The sequence below is a fragment of the Eretmochelys imbricata genome, chromosome 5, assembly GCF_965152235.1.
Source record: "Eretmochelys imbricata isolate rEreImb1 chromosome 5, rEreImb1.hap1, whole genome shotgun sequence".
NCBI lineage: Eukaryota > Metazoa > Chordata > Testudines > Cheloniidae > Eretmochelys > Eretmochelys imbricata.
The window spans coordinates 6,389,170-6,411,831 of NC_135576.1; the positions used below are offsets into that span (position 1 = coordinate 6,389,170).

Genomic DNA, 22,662 nt, shown 5'->3' on the forward strand with positions numbered 1-22,662 from the left:
TCCCTCTATGCCGTATGCGGGTCCAGGGAACAAGAGGTGACATCCTGAGGTCCAAGGGCAAAACTCTTTGCACACATCATCAGTCTGAATGTCACAGAGGCTAGTTAGCATTTCAGTCGCTTTTCCTGACCTCTCCTCTATTTGCATAGGAAATGTGATTTCTTTACTTAAAATTGCACTGAGGATTTTTTTTAAGTTTATTCCCCTCAATTTTAAAATTTTCCTTTGCATAAACCCAGTGGGGCCGGATCCTGAGCTGGAGTAAGTCAGCGTAGCGCCGCTGAAATGAGTGGAAGGAAACCACTTTACACTAGCTGATGATTTGGTCCTATATTTGGAAATATGTTGTTGCGATTACACAGATGATGTGAGAGATGCAAAACTCACATAGAAGGAACAGTAGAAAGGTGGGTGTGGGGGAGGAATAAATGGCAAATTCTGAACAGCAGGGTGATCAAGTTGTGGCCTAGAAGTCCAAGGCCACACATGGTCCAAGGCCACTAGGATCAAGATGGAGCACTGCTATCTAGTTAACTACCATGCTAGTTTAACACCAACAGACCCCAGTTGGCGGTGGGTGGGATTGAACCTGGGACCTCTAGAGCTAAATGCATGAGTCTGTACTATATGAGCTAAAAGCCACAGGGCCGTTAGCTAAGGCTGTAGCAGACTCATTAATCTCTCTCTAAGTGGTCTTGGTGCCACTTGAGGGGCCAGAGCACCACACCCAGGTGTCTGGGTTACAGTAGCCACATTAGCAATACCATTGACAGACAGAAAACAAGATAGAGGGGCATATATGGCAGTAGATGGATAGATGTACTTCTCTGTTTTCCCTCCCAGCCTTTGTCTGTCATTTTTATTCAGACAGTAATCTGTGTGGGGTCGGGATTATGTGTCTGCACAGAGCCTAGCACAATGGGACCTTGAGTTCAGTTGGGAAGTCTAAGTGCTACCATAATGCAGATAATAAATGATGATAATTAGAGCTGGTCGGAAATGTTCTGGCTGCCATCCCCACTGACTCTAGGGACCCCCATCCTTCTTCATCCTAATTTTGAAAATGGACCTGACCAGACCAGGCCAGGGAGAAGGACTCAGATGGCATCACCATCTTCTCCGGCTCCAGCTGAATCCTGAACACCACATGGCATGTGAGACTTTCTCACCCGCACTTTGCATGTGTCTTTTTCCTTCTCCACCTTATTTCTTCTCTTCCCTAGCCTCCTTTTGCCTTCTCTCTACTAAGAATCTGTCTTAGCTGGTCAAGACTGTAGATTTTGCAACACTGCTGTAAGCCTGTGACCAGAAAGAGGAAGTTAAATGCAATGCCCTAAGCCTGATACTGGTACAAGTTTGCCAGGACTCTGAGTGGCTGATAAGACCATGTGGTGCGCCTGGGTTTCCCAGCAGTGAGGTTGCAAATGAAAGCCAACACCAGAGACAGAAGGTGCATTTTCTATCTTTGCTGGTCTCTTCTCTCCCGCTTTGGGTGGGTTTGTCTTGCTTTGTCTTCTTGGAAATGGGGTTGAACAGCGGCAGCTACAACATAGCTCCAGCCCATCTCAACTAACTTTTTCTCTTTTTGCCAAAAAGGACAGGTATTATCCTCTAAGAGATGAGACAGACAAGGTGGGTCAGGTTTCAGAGTAGCAGCCGTGTTAGTCTGTATTCGCAAAAAGAACAGGAGTACTTGTGGCACCTTAGAGACTAACAAATTTATTTGAGCATAAGCTTTCGTGAGCTACAGCTCACTTCATCTGGTAGGTGATATCTTTTATTGGACCAACTTCTGTTAATGAAAGAGACACGCTTTCGAGCTTACACAGAGCTCTTCTGCAGGTCTCTGTGTAGCTCAGAAGCGTGTCTCTTTCACCAACAGAAGTTGGTCCAATAAAAGATATTACCTTACCCACCTTGTCTCTCTAATATCCTGGGACCAACACAGCTACAACAACACCGCAAACATCTAACAGACTGTCAAACAAGAGATTTTGCCTTTATAGACTCTCTCCGGCTAGAGAGAAAGGGAACAAGGGATGATGTTAAAAAGAAAGCTTTACTTAATGCTTTATATTTCAAATGCATTAACTGTTTCTCCTTCTTTTCTGTATCTTTAAGAAAAAGTTAAAGGGCTGTTTAATGGTGTGTTTGCCATAGTATTAAGCAGGCTGAGGTCTTTGTGTACCAAACCCCAAATCTTGTTTAAAACTATTTAATGTTGGACAGCTTCAGAGTCATGTTAACACCTTTGAGCCTCTGGGCCAATTTATTCCATCAAAATTGATACAACAGTTCCCTGGCTTCCTAAAGCCTGGAGAGCCAGCTCCCCATTAGCCCATCTGGCAGAATTTTGTTTAGAATTTATCAAAATGCAATTTTTCGGTTTTTCAAAACCATTTTTTTCCAGGTTTCTGTTTCAAAATTTGCGGGTGGGATGGGAGGGGTTGTTTCAAATCAGAAAGAAAATAAATCTTCCCTGAAGCAGAATTTCTGTTCTTCTCCTAATAACAACAGACACACCAATAATGCATGTTGGGTCTGCAGTACCTCCTGGGTGTGGTGGTTTGGATGTGAAATTCACCCTCTACATTTCTTCGTAGCAAGTTTTGTGTCTGTTACACAATGCTGTGTTACTGGATGGGGACATTTCCAAAGGTAGGCTTTTCATAAATGAATATTAATTGGCTATTCATGAATGGGTATTTTCATGGGATGGTCTAGGTTTACTTGGTCTTGCCTCAGTACAAAGGGTTAGAATTGATGACCTCTTGAGGTCCCATCCAGGCCTACATTTCTATGATTCTATGAATGGCTATATTTGGTTTTCATGAACGGAGATACATAAGCAGTGTGAAATTGGAGTAACACCATAGTGGACTAGGCCCTAGAGTTGGAAATGTCTTCCCAAGGGAATACAGTGTCACAGATGCTTGCACAGAAGTGGTGCAGGGATATAGTTCATACACTGTATATCATGGCAGCCAAAGCATTTGGCTGTTATATTGGTATTTACACAACTAAGTTGCAGAACGCATTCATTTTCAAGCCTTATTTATATGCAAAAGAGCTTGTGCTCTTTTGTGTCAGGGCTGCCATGTACCACACGGGATGGATTCAGTGCTTTTCAGACCCTGAGAGCGTTTGAATTCCAGGCGTTTGCTGCTTGACGCTTTCTCCGCTCCCACCAACACAAAACAAATCTAGCTAATGCAAATATGATAATCTTGTCAGCAGCGGGTTTAAAGGGTGCAGATATAATTAAGCCACTTTTCTATTTGGTTTTGCAGTAGCTCCATCGACTCGTTGTTTATATATTTACCGTTGTGTAAACACACATTTTGAAATGTATGGGGTAAGATTTCCAAGTCAAGCGTTTCCTTGGCTTTTCGTAAACCAGCTTGGAATGAGATTTGTTTTTCTATAACAAGAGAAGCAAGGAGAGAGATAGGTAAGAAGGCCCTTGACTGAATCAATAACCGCTGACACTGTCCCCAGATGCAGCTGCAAGGAGATGTTAGGGCTTGTGTGAGCCAGTGGACTCTCATGGGCCCAGGGAGTTCGGCAGACAAATGCTAAGGTGACTTAGCTTTTCGCTAAGCCCCAAAGATCACCCTTCTGCACCCAAAGATCACCTGCAGTTCCCACTGAAGTCAATGGGAGCTGAATGGCGTCAGTACCTTTGAAAACCTTTTGCCAATAAGAGCTGGAGCTCTCAGGGAACAAGTCAGGCCTCATGCTCCCAAGACTGTGATTGCTGTGGGTACACTAGGCTGGTATGACAGGGCTGGCAGAGTTAATGCCATCCAAGGATGATGCCCCCATGAAACAGAGCATCTAATAAGCTAAGGTGCCTCTGGCTAGACCTGTTATAACTACAGATGGTCAAAGGTTTACATTTAAAAGTGGCTTTTCAAATTACATGAAAATCTCTGAGCCTTTTTTGGGTTTATCTAGATACTTATCTGGCTGCCATTACCATAGTATCTGAGCACCTCTCAGTCGTTAATGTATTTTTTCCTCACAATACCCCTTAGACGAGGACAGTGCTAGTGTGCCCATTGTACAGATTGGAAACTGAGGCACAGAGAGACTAAGTGACTTGTCCAAGGTCACACAGGAAGCCTGTGGTAGAGCAAGGAATTGGACTCTGGTCTCTCAAGTCCTAGGGTAGTGCCCTAACCACTAGACAATCCTTCCTCTCCACCAGAGTATAGGTCATAATTATCAAATTTTTTGTCAAAATGAAAAAAAAAGTTTTGAATCAATTTTATTCAAATCTAAGTGAAAGATGTTTGGGTTTCAGTTTCCTTTCCCTCTCCTTCTTTCCAGAGGAAAAAAGGGAAAGAAGGGAGTGGAAACCAAAAAAAAAAAAGAAAGAAAGAAAAAAAGAATTTTTTTTTGTTATGATTCAAATCAAGTTGAATAAAAATTAAAATTTTAATTTCAGTGAAAAACCCGGAAACCCAGACCAAACAAAACTGATGTCACTTCTCCCCAAACTTTCCAGGGAATGTAGTTACTATTTGTCAACCAGATCTATTCTGGACAATGACAGCCTGCAAGGAGCAAATGGAGGCTACGACAGATATTGATCTCCACCGGAGATGTCTGGAAAGACGAATTCAGACTGGGACAGGTGCAGAGAAGGGCTAATAGGAAAATCAGGGTGATGGAAGGCCTATCTGACATGAGAAGACAAAGACCATGGCTTGTTTAGTATAGCAAAGAGAAGGGATCTGATTGCCCTCTATAAACACATCCCAGGTAAATACCAGGGAGGGGGAAGAGCTGTTGAAACTAAAGGACAATGTTGGCCCAAGAACAAATGGAGATAAACTAGCCCTTGGTAAATGAAAGCTGGACATTAGGAGAAGGTTTCTAACCATCAGACGGCTGAGGTTCTGGAACTGTCTCCCAATAGGAGCAGTGGAGGCAAACAACCTAACTGGTTTTAAGATGGAGCTTTATGAATGGCATTATGAATGGCAAATGACTTTATGAATGGCATTATGTGATGGGGTTGGCTGGACGTGCTGACTTACGGACACTGCGCCAGGCCCTGCAAACACCTTCTGATTTCAGGATCTGGTCTGTGCACAGCCTGTCCACCCCTCTGCTGGAGACTTCAGTGAAGTACATCCCCTCACAGCCAGCTGTGAGACAATGCTGGCAAAGGCAAATGTCGCCAGTCTTTGAAGGAAACCTTGATATGGTGCCAAGATGCTGTGCTGTGCTGCTGATTGCAGAGGATTTTGGTACCAGATGGGAAAAGAAGTTGCTGACCAGTTGTGGGGGCGACATGAACTAGGAGAGATCAGCAACACGAACAAGGAGAGCAGCTCCTTGAGTTATGCGAGTTGCCCTGGAAGTTTTACTTCGGCATCCTAGCAGGGCAGAGGTCCGTGGAGCTCTCCATAAGCAGCACCGCAAGAACCAACACACCAACAGTGCGTTACTTCCTTTTATATGGAGCACACGATCCTCAAGTGCTGTAGTGTGTTATCGTTACAGGAAGTGGACAATATATGGGATCTGATCCTCAGCTGGTGTCAGTTAGCGTAGTCCCATTGGAGTCACTGGAGTCATGCTGATTTACACCAGCTGAGGACTGACTCCTGGTGTGGAATGCTGAGAAGTGGTGGCGCAAGTGAAAGTGATGAGAAGAAAATGAGCACATTCCCGCGTAAGGCGAATAAGAGAGGAAGAGGCAAACAAAGAGGTATAGGGCAAGTGAGCATAAGAGACGATCCCTGACATGAGATGGAGACTTGACAAGACATGAGATGTCGAAGAAAGATACACAGGGGCAGGAGCTGCAAAGGTAAAGTTGTCACACCCCCAAGACTCTCAGTGGGATGCGAGGACAAAGGAAAAGCCCGTGCAGGTGGCAGAGTGGTGAGCAGAGGCAAAACGCCAGATTTAGAAGTGAGTCTAAAAGAGGAGTCCAGAGTTCCTGATAAATGTGGAGTTCGTGCCCAGTGGTGGAGTTAGTGCCCAGTTGTGTGTATGCAAGCATTTTCAAACCAGATTAACTCAATCTGACCCATTTTAAAATCACCGTGTAGACAAGCCCTACCTGACACCTTTTTGCAGCCCCCTCCCTCAAATGCATTTCACACACCTCCTAATTCAGCCCAAACTCTGGAAGACAGGTTGGAGCCAGGTTCCTGGAACATTTTAAAAAATGAAGAGGATGACTGTGAAGTCAAATTAAAAAAGATGCACGAATGGGCTTAACAAGTGCACGCCTGGCATTTCTGGGAACATAGTGGGTCCTGTCGAATGGAGTCGGGTGAATAAGAGATTTTTTGGTTCACTGGCAATTCCAACTTATTTTTTTTTTAAATTCCATTTTGGGGGTTGAAACAAACATGAAAAATTTTGACAATTTTCATCAAATGGAAAAGTAAAAAAAAAAAAAAAAGTCCGGGTCAGGTTGAAACGAAAGGTTTTATTCTGACCCGACTTTATAAATGTTATTTTGATTTCAGGCAATGTGACAAAAGCAAAGCATGGCTAGCTTCACAAACCAACCAGTGGTGTGGTGACGCCATCGCCCTTAGGAGCTTTAGCCCACTGGGAGGCACTCATCTGGGATTTGGAAGACCTAGATTAAATTCTCCCCTCTACCTGATGTAGAGAAGGAATCCTAATGTGGGTCTCCCACGTTGTAGGCGCATGCCCTATACTCTGGGCTGTGTGAAAACCCGTAGCTGCATAATCCACTGTCTCCTGTTAAAGTTGTTCCACGCTGTATAAATAGTCATTGGAGCAGGGACTTCAACTCCAGCCACTCCCTCTCAAGGGAGTCCTGAAGACTAGGCTATAGAGTCATTCGCACCCTTTTCCCTGCACTCAATGGCTATTTATTGTCATCATGAATGACTATGACTTGCCACTACGAATGACAATGAATAGTCATTGGGTCATGGAAAGGGAGTGAGAATAACTCTCCACTGGCTTCCCATGGACCATCCATATACCTATATCTCACATCTATCAGATGTCTAGATTCTCTGATGATACAGAGTGGGTGTAAGTATTATATGGGGTGTGACCAAGAGAAGAGGGTCATGGCTGGGATTCCACTGCCCTGGCAATCCTCAGCTGTTGTACTTGCAGCAGGTGTAACTTAGAACAGCCTCCAGGCTGCTCCACCATATGCTTCAAAAAAGCCTCAGAAGAATGGTGACCGACTTAGCCAGACTTCCTGCTCGGTAGCAGCCCTGTGCAGCAGAGCCCCTGCACACTCCTAACGGGCAGCAGCGGAAAGCCTCCATATACCCCCCTAAGCCCCCTGCCTCAGTTTCCCTTCCCTTCCATGGTGGTCGTGAGACCAGATTGGCTAATATTTGCTCATCACCTTAAACGCTCAGGAAACGGGAAAAGTTTGACCAGAGATGAGCCTCACCAACCTCCGCGGGGGAGCAATCTCACACCACAGTGTGTGCGAAATCTAGCTCCAAATTTTACACGTATTCCCCAGTGCCCTCTAAATAAGGCTGCTGCACTCAACACAAAGTGGCTGATGCCCATCATCTGCCCTTCCTGCTCCCCCCCCGGCACTGTCACGACTCACAGCACTTGGGGCTGGTTCCCCTGAGCCAGACAGCTCTCGTTCTCTTGGCTGGGCAGCCAGAAGTACTTCAGCGTAATGTTGCAGGCCGAAGGGCTTGGGGCAGGAAAGCTCTTTGTTAAAACGTGTGTGAGCTGAAGGCCAGGAGAGCCCTGCGCTCCCACAGCCTAGTGATCCCACAAATAACAGAGATGCCTACGGCAGGAACTGTGCCCCCCGCCCCCGAGCTTCCTACTGAGCATCGTTTGTCCCCAGTTCCTCCCTGATAACCCTGCCTTGCGGCTGTAACCTGCACATGTCCCGGTCTGACTTCACCGCAGCAGTTGTTATTTTGTGATACGTCACCTGGCCTCTCTGCCCTTGGCCAGGCCCTCCCTCCTGCTCCAGTCTAGCCCCTGCTCTGAAATGGACAGTAGCGGCTGGTTCTTTGTTCTTCGATCTCCCTTTCTTGCTTTGCCCTATCACACTGTGCTACTGTTAGCACCTCTCCCCCGACATCCTTTACAAACACACATCCAGACTCACAACGCCCCCGGCAAGCCACACGGAGTCTAATCCTCATTCACACTACTGGGGAACTGAAAGATTAAGGCCAACATTTTCAAGCTCAGCTACAGGTATCTAAGCCCACCTAAGCAAGCGACCTGCCTCTGAGAGGCACTGACCACCCGCAGCGCCTGCTAAAGTCAATGGGGAACGACAAGCGCTCAGCGCTGCTCAGGATCTGGCCTGCTGCATTCAGTGCTTTTCTTTGAAAAACGGTGGCCCTCACCATTAAGGCTTGGGTATCAAAAACCCCACAGAGGGGTGTGGGTGAGGTGCTGGGAGCCGAGGTGTCTGCTCTGCTTGAAGCTATCCTGCTGGGTGGAAGATCATGCTTCCTTGCTGGGCTGTCCCCTTTGTTGTCAGGCCTCCCCTGCAAATCAGCGCCACCCTCCGGCATATTTTCCCACTCACCCTTTCTCCTGGAGCATAGGGGAACAGGGGATGTCAGGTACAGGGGGATGTTTTCTCTGCTTTGCCCCAGTCTACCCCACATGCTGGCACAGTTGATGGTTTTGGCTGGGCCAGGCCAAACCCATCCTGCTGTGTTTCCAGCAGTCACAGCTAGCAGGGTTTCTGCTGCAGCTCTTCCCTGACATCTTAAAAGAGAAGCTTCAGCTTCAGGGGAGCCAGAGGATTGCTCCTTGCCTATGGCACGACAAAGGATGGCGTGGACTTTGCTGGCAGAGAAGGGCCTCAAACCGAAGCTCTCTCTCCCTGGATTGGTTCAGCTCCAGAACCAAACACCCTGGCTCTGGTCTCTCGCTAGACTGTCTCAGACTGGAACGCCACACGGGAGTGTGCGCAAAACTTAGGGCAAGTTCAGAATTGACTGTGACATCAGATCTGAGCGGGGTGACTCCCTGCAGATGGCAGGACAATCAGGCCTTTCCACGTAGAATGCCTTTCTGTGTTTTCCTGCTACCCTCTGGGCGCCCGCTGAGTGATTCCCCCCTCTCTCTGCTCTGTAGCACAGCTACCTCGGCCTCCCTAGCCCTCTGCGTCCGACTCCTCCTTGCTGCCCAGTGGTTGACTGCTCCTTACCTGAGGTTGGCGTCATGGGAGCAGCAGCCAGACCGTTCATGTTCAGAGCTGCCATCTGCTGCATCTGGGCTGCGGCAAAGGCTGCCATGGGATTCAGGTAGCCTCCTTGTGCCACGGATGCCATGATAGCCGCCTGCTGCTGCATCAGCTGGAACAAAGAGAACAGGGAAAAAATATCACGCGCTCACCAGCAGGGCAACCCCAGAGAGGAGACACTGCAAGCACAGACCGGTCACTCAGGCTCTTCCACAGTGCCGGCTCGACCAATGTGGTTCTGCGCTAGACTTTGTTTTGTCCAAAGCCAGAAAAAGCCACTGGCAACCGTTTTCAATCAGTGTCTGTGGGCTCTGGATCGGAAACACTTTGCTATGTGCGTGAGATGGGCTGATTTCCATTGGTCTTAAGTCACTGAAATTCATACTTGCATGTCCTAGGACAGGGGTTCTCAAACTTCATTGCACTGCGACCCCCTTAGGACAACAAAAATTACTGCATGACCCCAGGAGGGGGAACTGAAGTGTGAGCCAACCTGAGCCCCACCGCTCCAGGCCGGGGGACAAAGCTGAAGCCGAAGGGCTTCATTCCCAGGCCTGGGGCCTATAACCTGAGCCCTGCCACCCTGGGCTGAAGCCAAAGCCTGAGCCCAGGAAGTGGGGCTCAGGCTTCAGGTTTGGCCCCAGGAGGTGGGCCTTGGGCTTGGGCTTTGGCCAGGCTAACACCAGCCCTGGCGACCCCTCACGACCCACTTTGGGGTCCTGACCCACAGTTTGAGAAGCGCTGTTCTAGGAAAAACCACAGGATGAGGAGTCAAGTACTCCAGTCTCCACTGCACCACTCATTCACTCTGCGACCAGGGGCTAGTCATTTTAGAGGAAACCTGCAGCGATTAAGTTACAAGTTACATGTGTTGGTCCTGCTTTGAGCAGGGGGGTGGACTAGATGACTTCCTGAGGTCTCTTCCAACCCTAATATTCTATGATTCTATGTCATAGGACATCTCTCTCTCTCTCTAATGGTAAGAATCTACATAGTCATCATTCGAGCTGATCAATAATTTTGTGATGGACAGTTTTCCACTGAAAAATTCAGTCTAATTGAAATTGAAACATATCATGGGAACATGAAAAGGAGTACTTGTGGCACCTTAGAGACTAACCAATTTATTTGAGCATGAGCTTTCATGAGCTACAGCTCACTTCATCGGATGCATACCGTGGAAACTGCAGCAGACTTTATATATACACAGAGAATATGAAACAATACCTCCTCCCACCCCACTGTCCTGCTGGTAATAGCTTATCTAAAGTGATCATCAGGTTAGGCCATTTCCAGCACAAATCCAGGTTTTCTCACCCTCCACCCCCCCACACAAATTCACTCTCCAGCAGGGAGAAAACTGAAACATGGGAACATGTCAATTTTAGATAAGACAAAGTCAGAATATTTAGTTTTGACACTGTCTAAATATTTCGCTTTGGCTTTATCGTTTTGATTCATTTTTTTAGACTTCTATGCTATGGCAAATTGTTAATTTAATATTCTATGATATGCATTATAGTTAATGTTACCTAGGTAACATTATTTAACATTTTTGTGTAATATAGAAGTCTACACAAAATGAAATGCTTCAATGGTCCCAAATCAGGTTTTTTTTTAAATTTTCATTTAGTGGAAAATGTTAGCTTTTCGTTGTGATTCAGAATTATTTTTGTCCCCAAAATGTCAGAATTTCCCCCGGGATGGAAATTCCAGTTCCCAACCAGCTCTAGTCATTGGTTCTCACAATGAGCTGGTTCTCCACTTGTGCTGTTCATGAACTCTTATGCAGCAGGAGTGAAAAATGCATGTCAAATGCTACCATTCAGGTGAGTAAGAGGAGCATTTTGATTGGGCAGCATTTTACTTTCTCTTTTCACAGGTGTAAATGAGAACACAAGGAGCGGGGCAGGGCAAAACCAGCACCTCTTGCATTTAGAAACGTCTCTCGCTGCTTCACTCGCTCTAGAGCTGTGGGGGACACTACTGACTCAATCTGCTATTTTGGTGCCTTCTCCATCAGAACGTGACAGCCTGATGATGTAGTTTAGCACGTCGGCCATGGATCTCAGCATTAGAAGGAAGGACACTTTCAAAGCCATTGCAAGGGAAGGTTTATTGTTGTTTACTGGCAAATTTAACAGTTAAGAAGCTGCTAAATTAACCACAAACATAAAAAAAATAGCAATCACTTTACAATGTTGAAAGCATCCTTGCCGGGCATTCAAATGCAGAGGCAGTCTGGTCCAATGGACAAAGAGTGACCGAGGAGCTAGATAGGCTCAGCTCAGCTACTGATGTGCTGTGTGTCCTTGGCAAACCATTTCAATTCTCTGTGCCTTAGTTTCCCCTGCTGTAAAATGGGGATAATAATATTTGCCCTCCTTGGTAAAAGTGCCTGAAATCTATGGATTAAAAGTGCTGTATAAGACTGGAATATTATTATTTCTTGCATCTTAACACACAGCAACTCAGTGCCAAGGTGGAGGCTTCCCTTTTGATTGTTAATTACCCTTCCTTATTATATACTGCATAAGACACTTTCACATTTTAATTAGTGATTTACTCTTCTTTGTAATTACTGATGGAGTGATTAGATGAGCTTTTTATATTACAGCACAATGCCAGTCCCCTTTAAGGAGCAAATTTGTTGTAGGCATCAATTGGATTTATTCTCCAGATCAGACACTGAGCAGGTGATTTTATTAAGTACTCCAATAAAGTGAGGAAGGGAGAGGGAATGCATCCATCTTTAAACAAGGATTGACTCTACCTTTGGGTGTCTACTGACCCATAGCTCATTTCCTGCATGGGATATTTATTCTTCTGTCTGGCTGAGGACAGAGCTTGCTCCATGGCTGGTTATGTAAGTGATGGCTGAGGTCCAGGATCGGCTTAATACTGCTGATCAAATTTGTATTTCTCGGAGGTAAGGAGAGCTTCAAGGGCTGGGAGGGAGCTGAGTCTAGGCTGACTGCGTTAGACTTTCCTCTTATTCCTTCAAGGTATGTCAGAGATGGAAAAACTTTTGTGACCTGCTTGTTTATGGTGTTTATGGTGGTTAGTCTGCAGAGTGGCTAACGGCCTACTACTGGTTTCAGTTACTGGAGCTAATCCTTCTGCTCAAGTGATACAGCTTTGTGTTTTGGTGCTGAAGGTTTCGGGTTCAGACACTACTCATGACCAATAATGGGGATATCATAACGTTTGCTCGTAACCCTGGTTAAGACACTGGACTGTGACTCTCCAGTCACTCTCTGCACTGGAACTCTGCCACAGACACCATGGATGACCTTGGTCAAGTCATTTCATTTCTTTGGGCATCAGTCCCCACCTGTAAAATGGGGATAATAATTCTTCCTTTGTCTTATCTAGACTGTACGACTTTCAGGCCAAGGGCTATCTCTTACTAGACACAATGGGGCCCTGATCTTGGCTGGGGTAACTCGCTGATACCATAATACAATTAATAGTCATGCTGTTCCAAAGACAATCCCTATTATGCATGTTGCATGTTAGTTACTAGAGCCCAGCAAATTGTGTGTAGCATTTGACTGCCTGGATGGTGTAACCTCTTGTTCTGCTCATGACACGTCCAGGAGCTGTTTGCAATTGTTTCAAACATAGCGGGTGTTCAAAATGATCTGCCGAATCCCACCTGGTCTGTCAACAAGTATACAGTGGGAAATGCACACGAAATGGTGGCCTGATACAACCCCAGGTTGAGGCATGCACAGTTTTGCAACATACTGTCATTACTCCATCTCTGTTACATCTATCCAGAGTCACAAATGGCATTTTCCTTTCTGTGTTCATGCAGAAACTGAGGCTGCTCCTAACCTGCCGATTACAGGTCAACGCACTGTGGACACCCTAAAGTCCCACTGATTTCAGTGGAATGGCAGCGCAAAATTGACTGTACTGCTGGTAGAGGGAGCGGAGTAGGCTGGGAAGAGCGGAGGTTACATTTAACTTACACTTAGAGAGGAAGGATGGTCCAGGGGTTAGAGCACTTGTCGAGAACTCAGAAGGCCTGTGTTCAAGTTTCTGCTGTGCAACAGAGTGCCTATGTGACCTTGAGCAAGTCACTTAGGACATGGCTACACTATAGGGGTTGATCTTTGGCTCTGCAGCTGTGCAGACATGGCCAATATTGATGGAAGGGATTGAGGTAGGTAATCCTCCTCTCCGAGAGGCAGTAGTTAGGTCAACGAAAGAATTCTTCTGTCAACCTAGCTGCAGCTACATGGGTAGCCCTAACTACAGCGCTAAGGCTGTGAAATTTTTCACAACCCCGAGAGTGACATAGCTAGGTAGATCTAATTTGTAAGTGCAGACTAGGCCTAAGTCTCTCTGTGCCTTAGTTCCCCACCTGCACTATGGAGATCATAGCACTGCCCTCTCTCAGAGGGGTGGCTGTGAGGAGAAATGCACTGAAGATCATGACATGCTCAGATTAGAACAATGGACAGTGGGAATTTCCCTTCCTTGAGAAATTTTGGAGAAAAAAAAGTTCCATGTCTGAAGAAAAAGTCGAAATGTTGAAAATTCCAGCAAAAACCTGTTTTGAAACAATCCAATTATTTCATTTCAAAAATGTCTAAATGAAATTCTACCTGGGATCCCAAACCCCAAGGCTCCCGGCTCATCGACAGCTCCTGGCTCCACCTTGGAGAGCCTAGAAACTCTGGGGTCTCCAATCCGGGGGCAATCTGCATGGCTGGCTGCCCCAGAGCCACGGATCCTGGAAACTCCGGGGTCCTGACTCTGAGGCAGTCCAAGGAGCTGGGCAAGCGAGCTGGCAGGAAACTGGTCCACGTTCTGTCAGAACATGGGCTGAAATTGTCCCATTCGTGGGAAACATTTTGAATTCGATGAATCTGCCTTTTCTGTCAGAAAATCTCGGAGCAGCTCTGATCCTATGGCAATGGAAGCTTTCTTAGAAAGTCACAGCACTGTAAGAATAGAACTATACCGCGGGAAAGGGAACTCGGTAACCTTGAAACAAGCGAACGGAATAGACCCGTCTCCCCTCCCCTACGGTGAGTCAAGGGAGATTTATGAAAGGAGGGCAAGTCCTGCAAGGGTCATCAGTCTGTCTTATAAAATCCCTGGAGCGTTGCCTGGGGCATTCAAATAAGTCTTCCCACTCCTTCCCAGCTACCTCCTGAAGACAAATGTCCTATCCAACCTCCTTTCATTTAAAAGAGGCCCAGTGTGTGAGTGAGCTTTTTCCTTTCTTGGCCAAAGGAGGCATTTTTTTTTCTATTATTCCTTCCTTGGGACGATCTCTGCCTGAGCAATTAAGGAGCTTTATCCCGTCCTTATCTGATAGACAATTCCCTCCTCTCCCAGCCCTGTCATTGTCAGTATTCAAAGCCTGGGCTTATGGTGACCGGTGGATGGTTCCAGGGTGGTGTATGTTCATGGAGAGCATCTGCTGAGCTATCTGCTATCTGAAGAGCCCTAGCTCCTAGTCCCTGAGCAGGAGGATCTGCTAAAGGGTCGCTTACACAGAAATGAGCCACTGGGAAGGGTTGGGGGCAATACCTGCCAGGAGGAAAGCAGAGCGATTGGGATGGGGTGGGGGAAGAGAGATGATTGGTTGGGCAGTGGAGACCTGCCCACCGATGGAAGAATCTCCACCCACCCTTTCTTCTGCAACCACTGATCCTGTGAACCCACTGAAGGTTCCTCCAGGGGCCAAGCATGCCTCATCACCCACTGACTTCCGTGACTGGAGAGAGGGCCCTTGCAGTCAGACACGAAGCACTTGGGCCTGGCCCCTAAATGAGGGCAGGATTTGTCTTCGGGACAGAGTTGAAATGCAGAGTCTCCCAGGAATCTTTGCTTCCACTTTGTTTCACTCAAGCCTGCACTTCTGGAGTTGAAGCGCATACAGGCCCCTCACACCAGTTTGCTTTGGGCCTCAAAAATACTACAGCTAGCAGTGAGCAGACCCACGAAAGTTCCCCCAGGCTGCCCCTCCTGCTGGGGAGAAGCTCCCCATCAACAGCTGCAAAACAAACTCATTGTCCTCCTTCAAACCCCTCCTCAAACTCTCCTTTGCTCTGATGCCTACAAAAACCTTGGCAATGGCCAGGCTACTGGTGTGCTGAGACCACCATCTACCATGCTGACCTGTATTGGCTCACTGTTTCCTTGCACTCTGCCATCTGTCTGTATCCATCTGTTGTCTCCTGTCTTACACTTAGACTGTAAGCTCTTTGGGGCAGGGGCTTTCTTTCTGTTATCTGTTTGCACAGCGCCTGGAACAATGGGGCCCGGGGCCATGACTGGAGCTCCTAGGCACTATGATAATGCAAATAAATAATAGTAATAATAATCATAATTAATAAGTTGAATTTCCTGCAAGATTCACTTCACTCTTCACTTCCTGTCCTAAGCCACTGTGTAGTGTGACTGGCTGCTGTTAACCAGCTTCTGTGGTTCCAGCTCAGTGGTGGTGACATCGTACGCTGGTTGAAACCATTGCTCTGCCCAGTGAATTATTATGGGTGAAGCAACTCTTACAGAGTAGGTTGCACAAACCTTCCTCTTCTATTCACTTGTTTATAACTTCTTGTTTTTTACTTTCCTGGCTGCGGGCAGGTTTGTTCTCCACCAGGAGCACAATTTCCAACCAAGTCTAAGCCACAATGGTTGAGAGAGACAAGGCAGGTGAGGTAATATCCTCTCAGCGATAGAAGTTGGCCCAGTAAAAGATATTACCTCAACCACAGAGTCTCTCTAATATCCTGGAACTGACACAGCTCCCACAACACTGCATATACCAGGATGGTTCAGACATTATAAGACAATAAGGATAAGTGCAGGGTCCTGCACTTAGGACGGAAGAATCCAATGCACCGCTACAGACTAGGGACCGAATGGCTAGGCAGCAGTTCTGCGGAAAAGGACCTAGGGGTGACAGTGGACGAGAAGCTGGATATGAGTCAGCAGTGTGCCCTTGTTGCCAAGAAGGCCAATGGCATTTTGGGATGTATAAGTAGGGGCATAGCGAGCAGATCGAGGGACGTGATCGTCCCCCTCTATTCGACATTGGTGAGGCCTCATCTGGAGTACTGTGTCCAGTTTTGGGCCCCACACTACAAGAAGGATGTGGATAAATTGGAGAGAGTCCAGCGAAGGGCAACAAAAATGATTAGGGGTCTAGAACACATGACTTATGAGGAGAGGCTGAGGGAGCTGGGATTGTTTAGCCTGCAGAAGAGAAGAATGAGGGGGGATTTGATAGCTGCTTTCAACTACCTGAAAGGGGGTTCCAAAGAGGATGGCTCTAGACTGTTCTCAATGGTAGCAGATGACAGAACGAGGAGTAATGGTCTCAAGTTGTAGTGGGGGAGGTTTAGATTGGATATTAGGAAAAACTTTTTCACTAAGAGGGTGGTGAAACACTGGAATGCGTTGCCTAGGGAGGTGGTGGAATCTCCTTCCTTGGAAGTTTTTAAGGTCAGGCTTGACAAAGCCCTGGCTGGGATGATTTAACTGGGAATTGGTCCTGCTTCGAGCAGGGGGTTGGACTAGATGACCTTCAGGGGTCCCTTCCAACCCTGATATTCTATGATTCTATGATTTGCAAGAGTGAAAGAGGCAACAATAATACACCCTTCCATTGTATGGAATATCTATACACTCCTCCCTAGGAGGGAAGATTGAAAAAATTGGGTTTGTTTAGTCTGGAGAAGAGAAGACTGAGAGGGGACACGATAACCGTTTTCAAGTACATTAAAGGCTGTTACAAGGAGGAGAGAGAAAAATTGTTCTTCTGAACCTCTGAGGACAGGACAAGAAGCAATGGGCTTAAATTGCAGCAAGGAAGGTTTAGGTTGGACATTAGGAAAAACTTTCTAACTGTCAGGGTGGTTAAGCACTGGAATAAATTCCTTAGGGAGGTTGTGGAATCTCCATCGTTGGAGATTTTTAAGAGCAGGTTAGACAAACACCTGTCAGGGATGGTCTAGTTAATACTTAGTCCTGCCATGAGTGTAGGGGACTGGACTAGATGACCTCTCGAGGCCCCTTCCAGTCCTATGATTTTATGCAATAATGGCTCACAACTTATTTTGAACTCCCCTAGCTTGACAGTGGTAGATGGGAGACACTTGAAATTAGACAGTGAGAGATTCCTTGGTTGCAGATACACTTTTGGTTGCGATTTGTCTGAGTTAAAAGATGTATTTTGCAGATGCCAGCTGGATTTTGTAATACATTCCCCTAACAGTCCACCAGTATTCTATTAGGGTGTGCACAGAACCCCTCACTAATGCAAACACGGCTGAGTCTGTATGAGTGCTATTAATTATTTGTATTACAATAGCACCTACAGGCCGGAGCTGAGATCAGGGCTTTATTATGCTAAGCACTGCATAAGCCCATGGTGAGAGACAGTGCCTGACCCAAAGAGCTGACAAAACAGACAAAGAGCAAGAGAAAGGAAGTATATTATTCCTGTTTTCCAGATAGGGAACCGAGACACAGAGAGGTTGAATGCCTGGCCCAAGGTCACACAAAAAGTCCCTCCTGGCCAATGTGGGAATTGACTGAGGGAAGGGTGCTACAGAAAAACATAGCACGGGATCATGAAATAAACATATTATTGTCTATCCCAGTCTTTGAACAGCCTAGCATTTTGCTTGCTTTGTCTTCTTATTCTTTTGCTCAGAATAATAACAGCGGGCGCTTTCCACCTCCCAAGCACTACACAAACACTTTGCTAATTAATAAACCCCTATGGGAGAGCCAGGGGGGCAGTAATGTCAGGATCTAGCTCGTGTTTATGCCTACAGATCGGCTCCCCCTGCTGGAGGGAATGAGAACAGCAGAACTGTTCAACTTGGGCAACGCTAGGCAAATAAAATTCATCAAATAATTCAACCCATTTTTGTGATTTAAAAAAAAAAAAAATATATATATATATTAGACAGTTTCCCCCTATTCCATAGAGCTAGCAGGATAATGAGTGAATATTGTATAGGGCCTAATCACATCAGCCACACTATCAGAGCTCGTTCACCTGCACATCTACCAATGTGATATATGCCATCATGTGCCAGCAATGCCCCTCTGCCATGTACATTGGCCAAACCGGACAGTCTCTACGTAAAAGAATCAATGGACACAAATCAGACGTCAGAAATTATAACATTCAAAAACCAGTCGGAGAACACTTTGGTCACTCGATTACAGACCTAAAAGTGGCAATTCTTCAACAAAACAACCTCAAAAACAGACTCCAACGAGAGACTGCTGAATTGGAATTAATTTCCAAACTGGATACAATTAACTTAGGCTTGAATAGAGACTGGGAGTGGATGGGTCATTACACAAAGTAAAACTATTTCCCCATGTTTATTTCCCCACCCCCCACCGCTCCTCGGATGTTCCTGTTAACTGCTGGAAATGGCCCACCTTGATTATCACTACAAAAGGTTTTTCCCTCCCCGACCCCGCTCTCCTGCTGGTAATAGCTCACCTTACCTGATCACTCTCCTTACAGTGTGTATGGTAACACCCATTGTTTCATGTTCCCTGTGTATATAAATCTCCCCACTGTATTTTCCACTGAATGCATCCGATGAAGTGAGCTGTAGCTCACGAAAGCTCATGCTCACATAAATATGTTAGTCTCTAAGGTGCCACAAATCCTCCTTTTCTTTTCACAAAATCTACTGTTGGTGGAATAATTTCCCTCTCGTTATTCACCCAGTTTATGTCATGGATCCGACACCCTTAACCATGATTCTTCTGCAGCTCAACGGGGCGGGGCCCTGAGCTTCTAGAGCAAAGGGATAGAAGTTCTAGCTCCGCTTCTGCCCCGACACTGCACTGCCCACTGCCTGTCGAGATCCACGGAATCCTGGGTGACCGGAGATTTGTTGCAATTCAACAATTGCCGTTATTATCGCCTTTGCACAGCTAGGGGAATGGTGAGTCACTGACAGTAAATGACTCACCCAAGCCCAAACAGCAAAGTCAAAGTGCGCCTCCTAACTCCCAGCCCCTTCCTTAGCTGGTAATCCCATGCTCTGTGCTGCAGAATCTAGTTCCTACCCCCGTCTGGAATTTAGCCAGGACACCATGGCTAACACTCGCATGTCGTTTTTATGCAAACTTGACAGATGGCTTTGATCTCATTTTCAAAAATTAAATCACTTTCCCCATGGTTGTTACTTTCCAGGGGCTCCTTCCTTTCTGCTTGCTTTTCTTGTCTGAATTTTCCTACCTTCTCTGGTTTACCCTCAAATGATTTCCGTTCTGCCTAGTGGGTGGCAGCAATATAAGGGAATCACTAAGGGGTCAGCTGCCTCTTCGTTAAAAAAAAAGGGAGCTCAACAAACTTTGTTATGGCAGCTTACCTGGACCTGATCTCTAGTAGTGAGTTTAATATTCTGTGCTGCTTTTTACCACACATGGCTTCGATGCTGCTTGTTATCTATGCTTCTGAATGTATTACGTGAAAGAAAGAAATATTTTCCCATTATTTTGTGGGGGAGGGGTGTTAAACAGGCCGAGAAGATTCAGTTGGGAGACAAACACTCATTCGGTCTCTGAAGTAAGAGATTTCATCAAGCTGTGAAACTTGGCTCTCGCTATATTAAGAGCAAAGAGGGGCCGATACAACTTTCTGCCTCTTGAGTGTCAGCAGAGACATCTATGTCATTAGGACCAGATCCACTGTCATAGGCTTGCCTGGTGCCCCACGTGGGTTGATATGCAAAGGCCAGGTGTAGAAGAGAGCTTGAACCTTCACATCCAAGCCCAGAGGGCACAAAAAGGGGGCATGTTTCATAGATTCATAGATATTTAGGTCAGAAGGGACCATTATGATCATCTAGTCTGACCTCCTGCACAACGCAGGCCACAGAATTTCACCCACCACTCTTACAAAAAAAAACCTCACACCTATATCTGTGCTATTGAAGTCCTCAAATTGTAGTTTAAAGACCTCAAGGAGCAGAGAATCCTCCAGCAAGTGACCCGTGCCCCATGCTACAGAGGAAGGCGAAAAACCTCCAGGGCCTCTTCCAATCTGCCCTGGAGGAAAATTCCTTCCCGACCCCAAATATGGCGATCAGCTAAACCCTGAGCATATGGGCAAGATTCATCAGCCAGATACTACAGAAAATTCTTTCCCAGGTAACTTGGATCTTACCCCATCTAAAACCCATCACAGGCCATTGGGCCTATTTACCATGAATATTTAATTACCAAAACCATGTCATCCCATCATACCATCTCCTCCATAAACTTATCGAGTTTAATCTTAAAGCAAGATAGATCTTTTGCCCCCACTACTTCCCTCGGAAGGCTATTCCAAAACTTCACTCCTCTGATGGTTAGAAACCTTCGTCTAATTTCTAATCTAAATTTCCTAGTGGCCAGTTTATATCCATTTGTTCTTGTGTCCACATTGGTACTGAGTTTAAATAATTCCTCTCCCTCTCTGGTATTTATCCCTCTGATATATTTATAGAGAGCAATCATATCTCCCCTCAGCCTTCTTTTAGTTAGGCTAAACAAGCCAAGCTCCCTGAGTCTCCTTTCATAAGACAAGTTTTCCATTCCTCGGATCATCCTAGTAGCCCTTCTCTGTACCTGTTCCAGTTTGAATTCATCCTTCTTAAACATGAGAGACCAGAACTGCACACAGTACTCCAGGTGAGGTCTCACCAGTGCCTTATATAACGGTACTAAAACCTCCTTATCCCTACTGGAAATACCTCTCCTGATGCATCCCAAGACGACATTAGCTTTTTTCACAGCCATATCACATTGGCAGCTCATAGTCATCCTATGATCAACCAATACTCCAAGGTCCTTTTCCTCCTCCGTTACTTCTAGTTGATGCGTCCCTAGCTTATAACTAAAATTCTTGTTATTAATCCCTAAATGCATGACCTTACACTTCTCACTATTAAATTTCATCCTATTCCTATTACTCCAGTTTACAAGGTCATCCAGATCCTCCTGTAGGGTATCCCTGTCCTTCTCTAAATTAGCAATACCTCCCAGCTTTGTATCATCTGCAAACTTTATTAGCACACTCCCACTTTTTGTGCCCAGGTCAGTAATAAAAAGATTAAATAAGATTGGTCCCAAAACCGATCCCTGAGGAACTCCACTGGTAACCTCCCTCCAACTTGACAGTTCACCTTTCAGTAGGACCCGTTGTAGTCTCCCCTTTAACCAATTCCCTATCCACCTTTCAATATTCCTATTGATGCCCATCTTATCCAATTTAACTAATAATTCCCCATGTGGCACCGTATCAAACGCCTTACTAAAATCTAAGTAAATTAGATCCACTGCGTTTCCTTTATCTAAAAAATCTGTTACTTTCTCAAAGAAGGAGATCAGGTTGGTTTGGCACGATCTACCTTTTGTAAAACCATGTTGTATTTTGTCCCAATTACCACTGACTTCAATGTCCTTAACTACCTTCTCCTTCAAAATTTTTTCCAAGACCTTGCATACTACAGATGTCAAACTAACAGGCCTATAATTACTTGGATCACTTTTTTTCCCTTTCTTAAAAATAGCAACTATGTTAGCAATCCTCCAATCATACGGTACAACCCCTGATGTTGGCTCCTCAATGTGTCTCACTTCCCCTGAACCTTCAGAAGACTCTCCGTAGGGGCTTAATCCAGCTCCCTTGAAGCCAGGGGAAAATCTCCCATTGACTTCAACAGTGCAGACTAAAGCCATGGGTTCGTTATGGGGGTTGGACACTGCCAGTGGGAAAGGGTGGGGCTGACCAATTGGCTCTGTTTCTCTGCCTTCTCTCTGATCAGCAAGGGGATGGGTGGCCAGGAGGCAGTGTAGACATGTAGGACTGCTGAATCAATTGGTCTGGCCTTTTGGAGCGTGCACAGGCCAAAACAGATCTGCAATGGAATAGGTAGGAGGCAAGGCTATGAGTACAAACTCAGTGTCGAGTCCCTTATGTAGGTCATACTCTAGTAGGGTATTAGCCATTGAGCCATTAGTATTGTCTGTTTAATGGTAGCATCTAGAGGTCCCAACCAAGATGATGGCCCCACTGTGCTGTCCCTACCCCAAGGGCCTTTCGGTCTGAATAAGGATTATTACCATTTTGTAGATGGGGGAAATGAGGAATAGAGAGAGATTAAGTGATGTGCCGAAGGTCACACAGGGAGTTGTTGGCAGAGCTGGAAAATGAACCCCTGTCCCCTAAGTGCTGGACACTTTAGGCCAAGCTTCTTCTCCCTTTAGCTGGGGCCTTACATCCAGGCAGCAGGCTGAGCTCTTAAATGTACATTGCATCTTCCCGTCAAAAGAAAATGCCCCCCCCACCCCTTTTCTCTCTATCTGTAACCACTCCGTGTCTCTCTATCATTCTCTCCATCTTTCTCTGGTATTTCTAGGTGCCAATCACCTTGGTATCTAAGAGCTGGCAGTCCAATGTGGATTAA

At 46.0% G+C, this 22,662-nt stretch overlaps 1 protein-coding gene across 31 annotated transcripts in view; it reads right to left on the minus strand.

Annotated features, from left to right (window-relative positions):
- CELF4 (CUGBP Elav-like family member 4) overlaps window positions 1-22,662 on the minus strand; it is an 847,078-nt gene that overhangs the window by 67,869 nt on the left and 756,547 nt on the right. For all 31 annotated transcript variants that reach the window (XM_077818124.1, XM_077818110.1, XM_077818096.1 and 28 more), the window contains one exon: window positions 9,167-9,314. In XM_077818124.1, coding sequence (XP_077674250.1) covers window positions 9,167-9,314 — 148 coding nt within the window. The remainder of the gene's footprint in view (window positions 1-9,166; window positions 9,315-22,662) is intronic.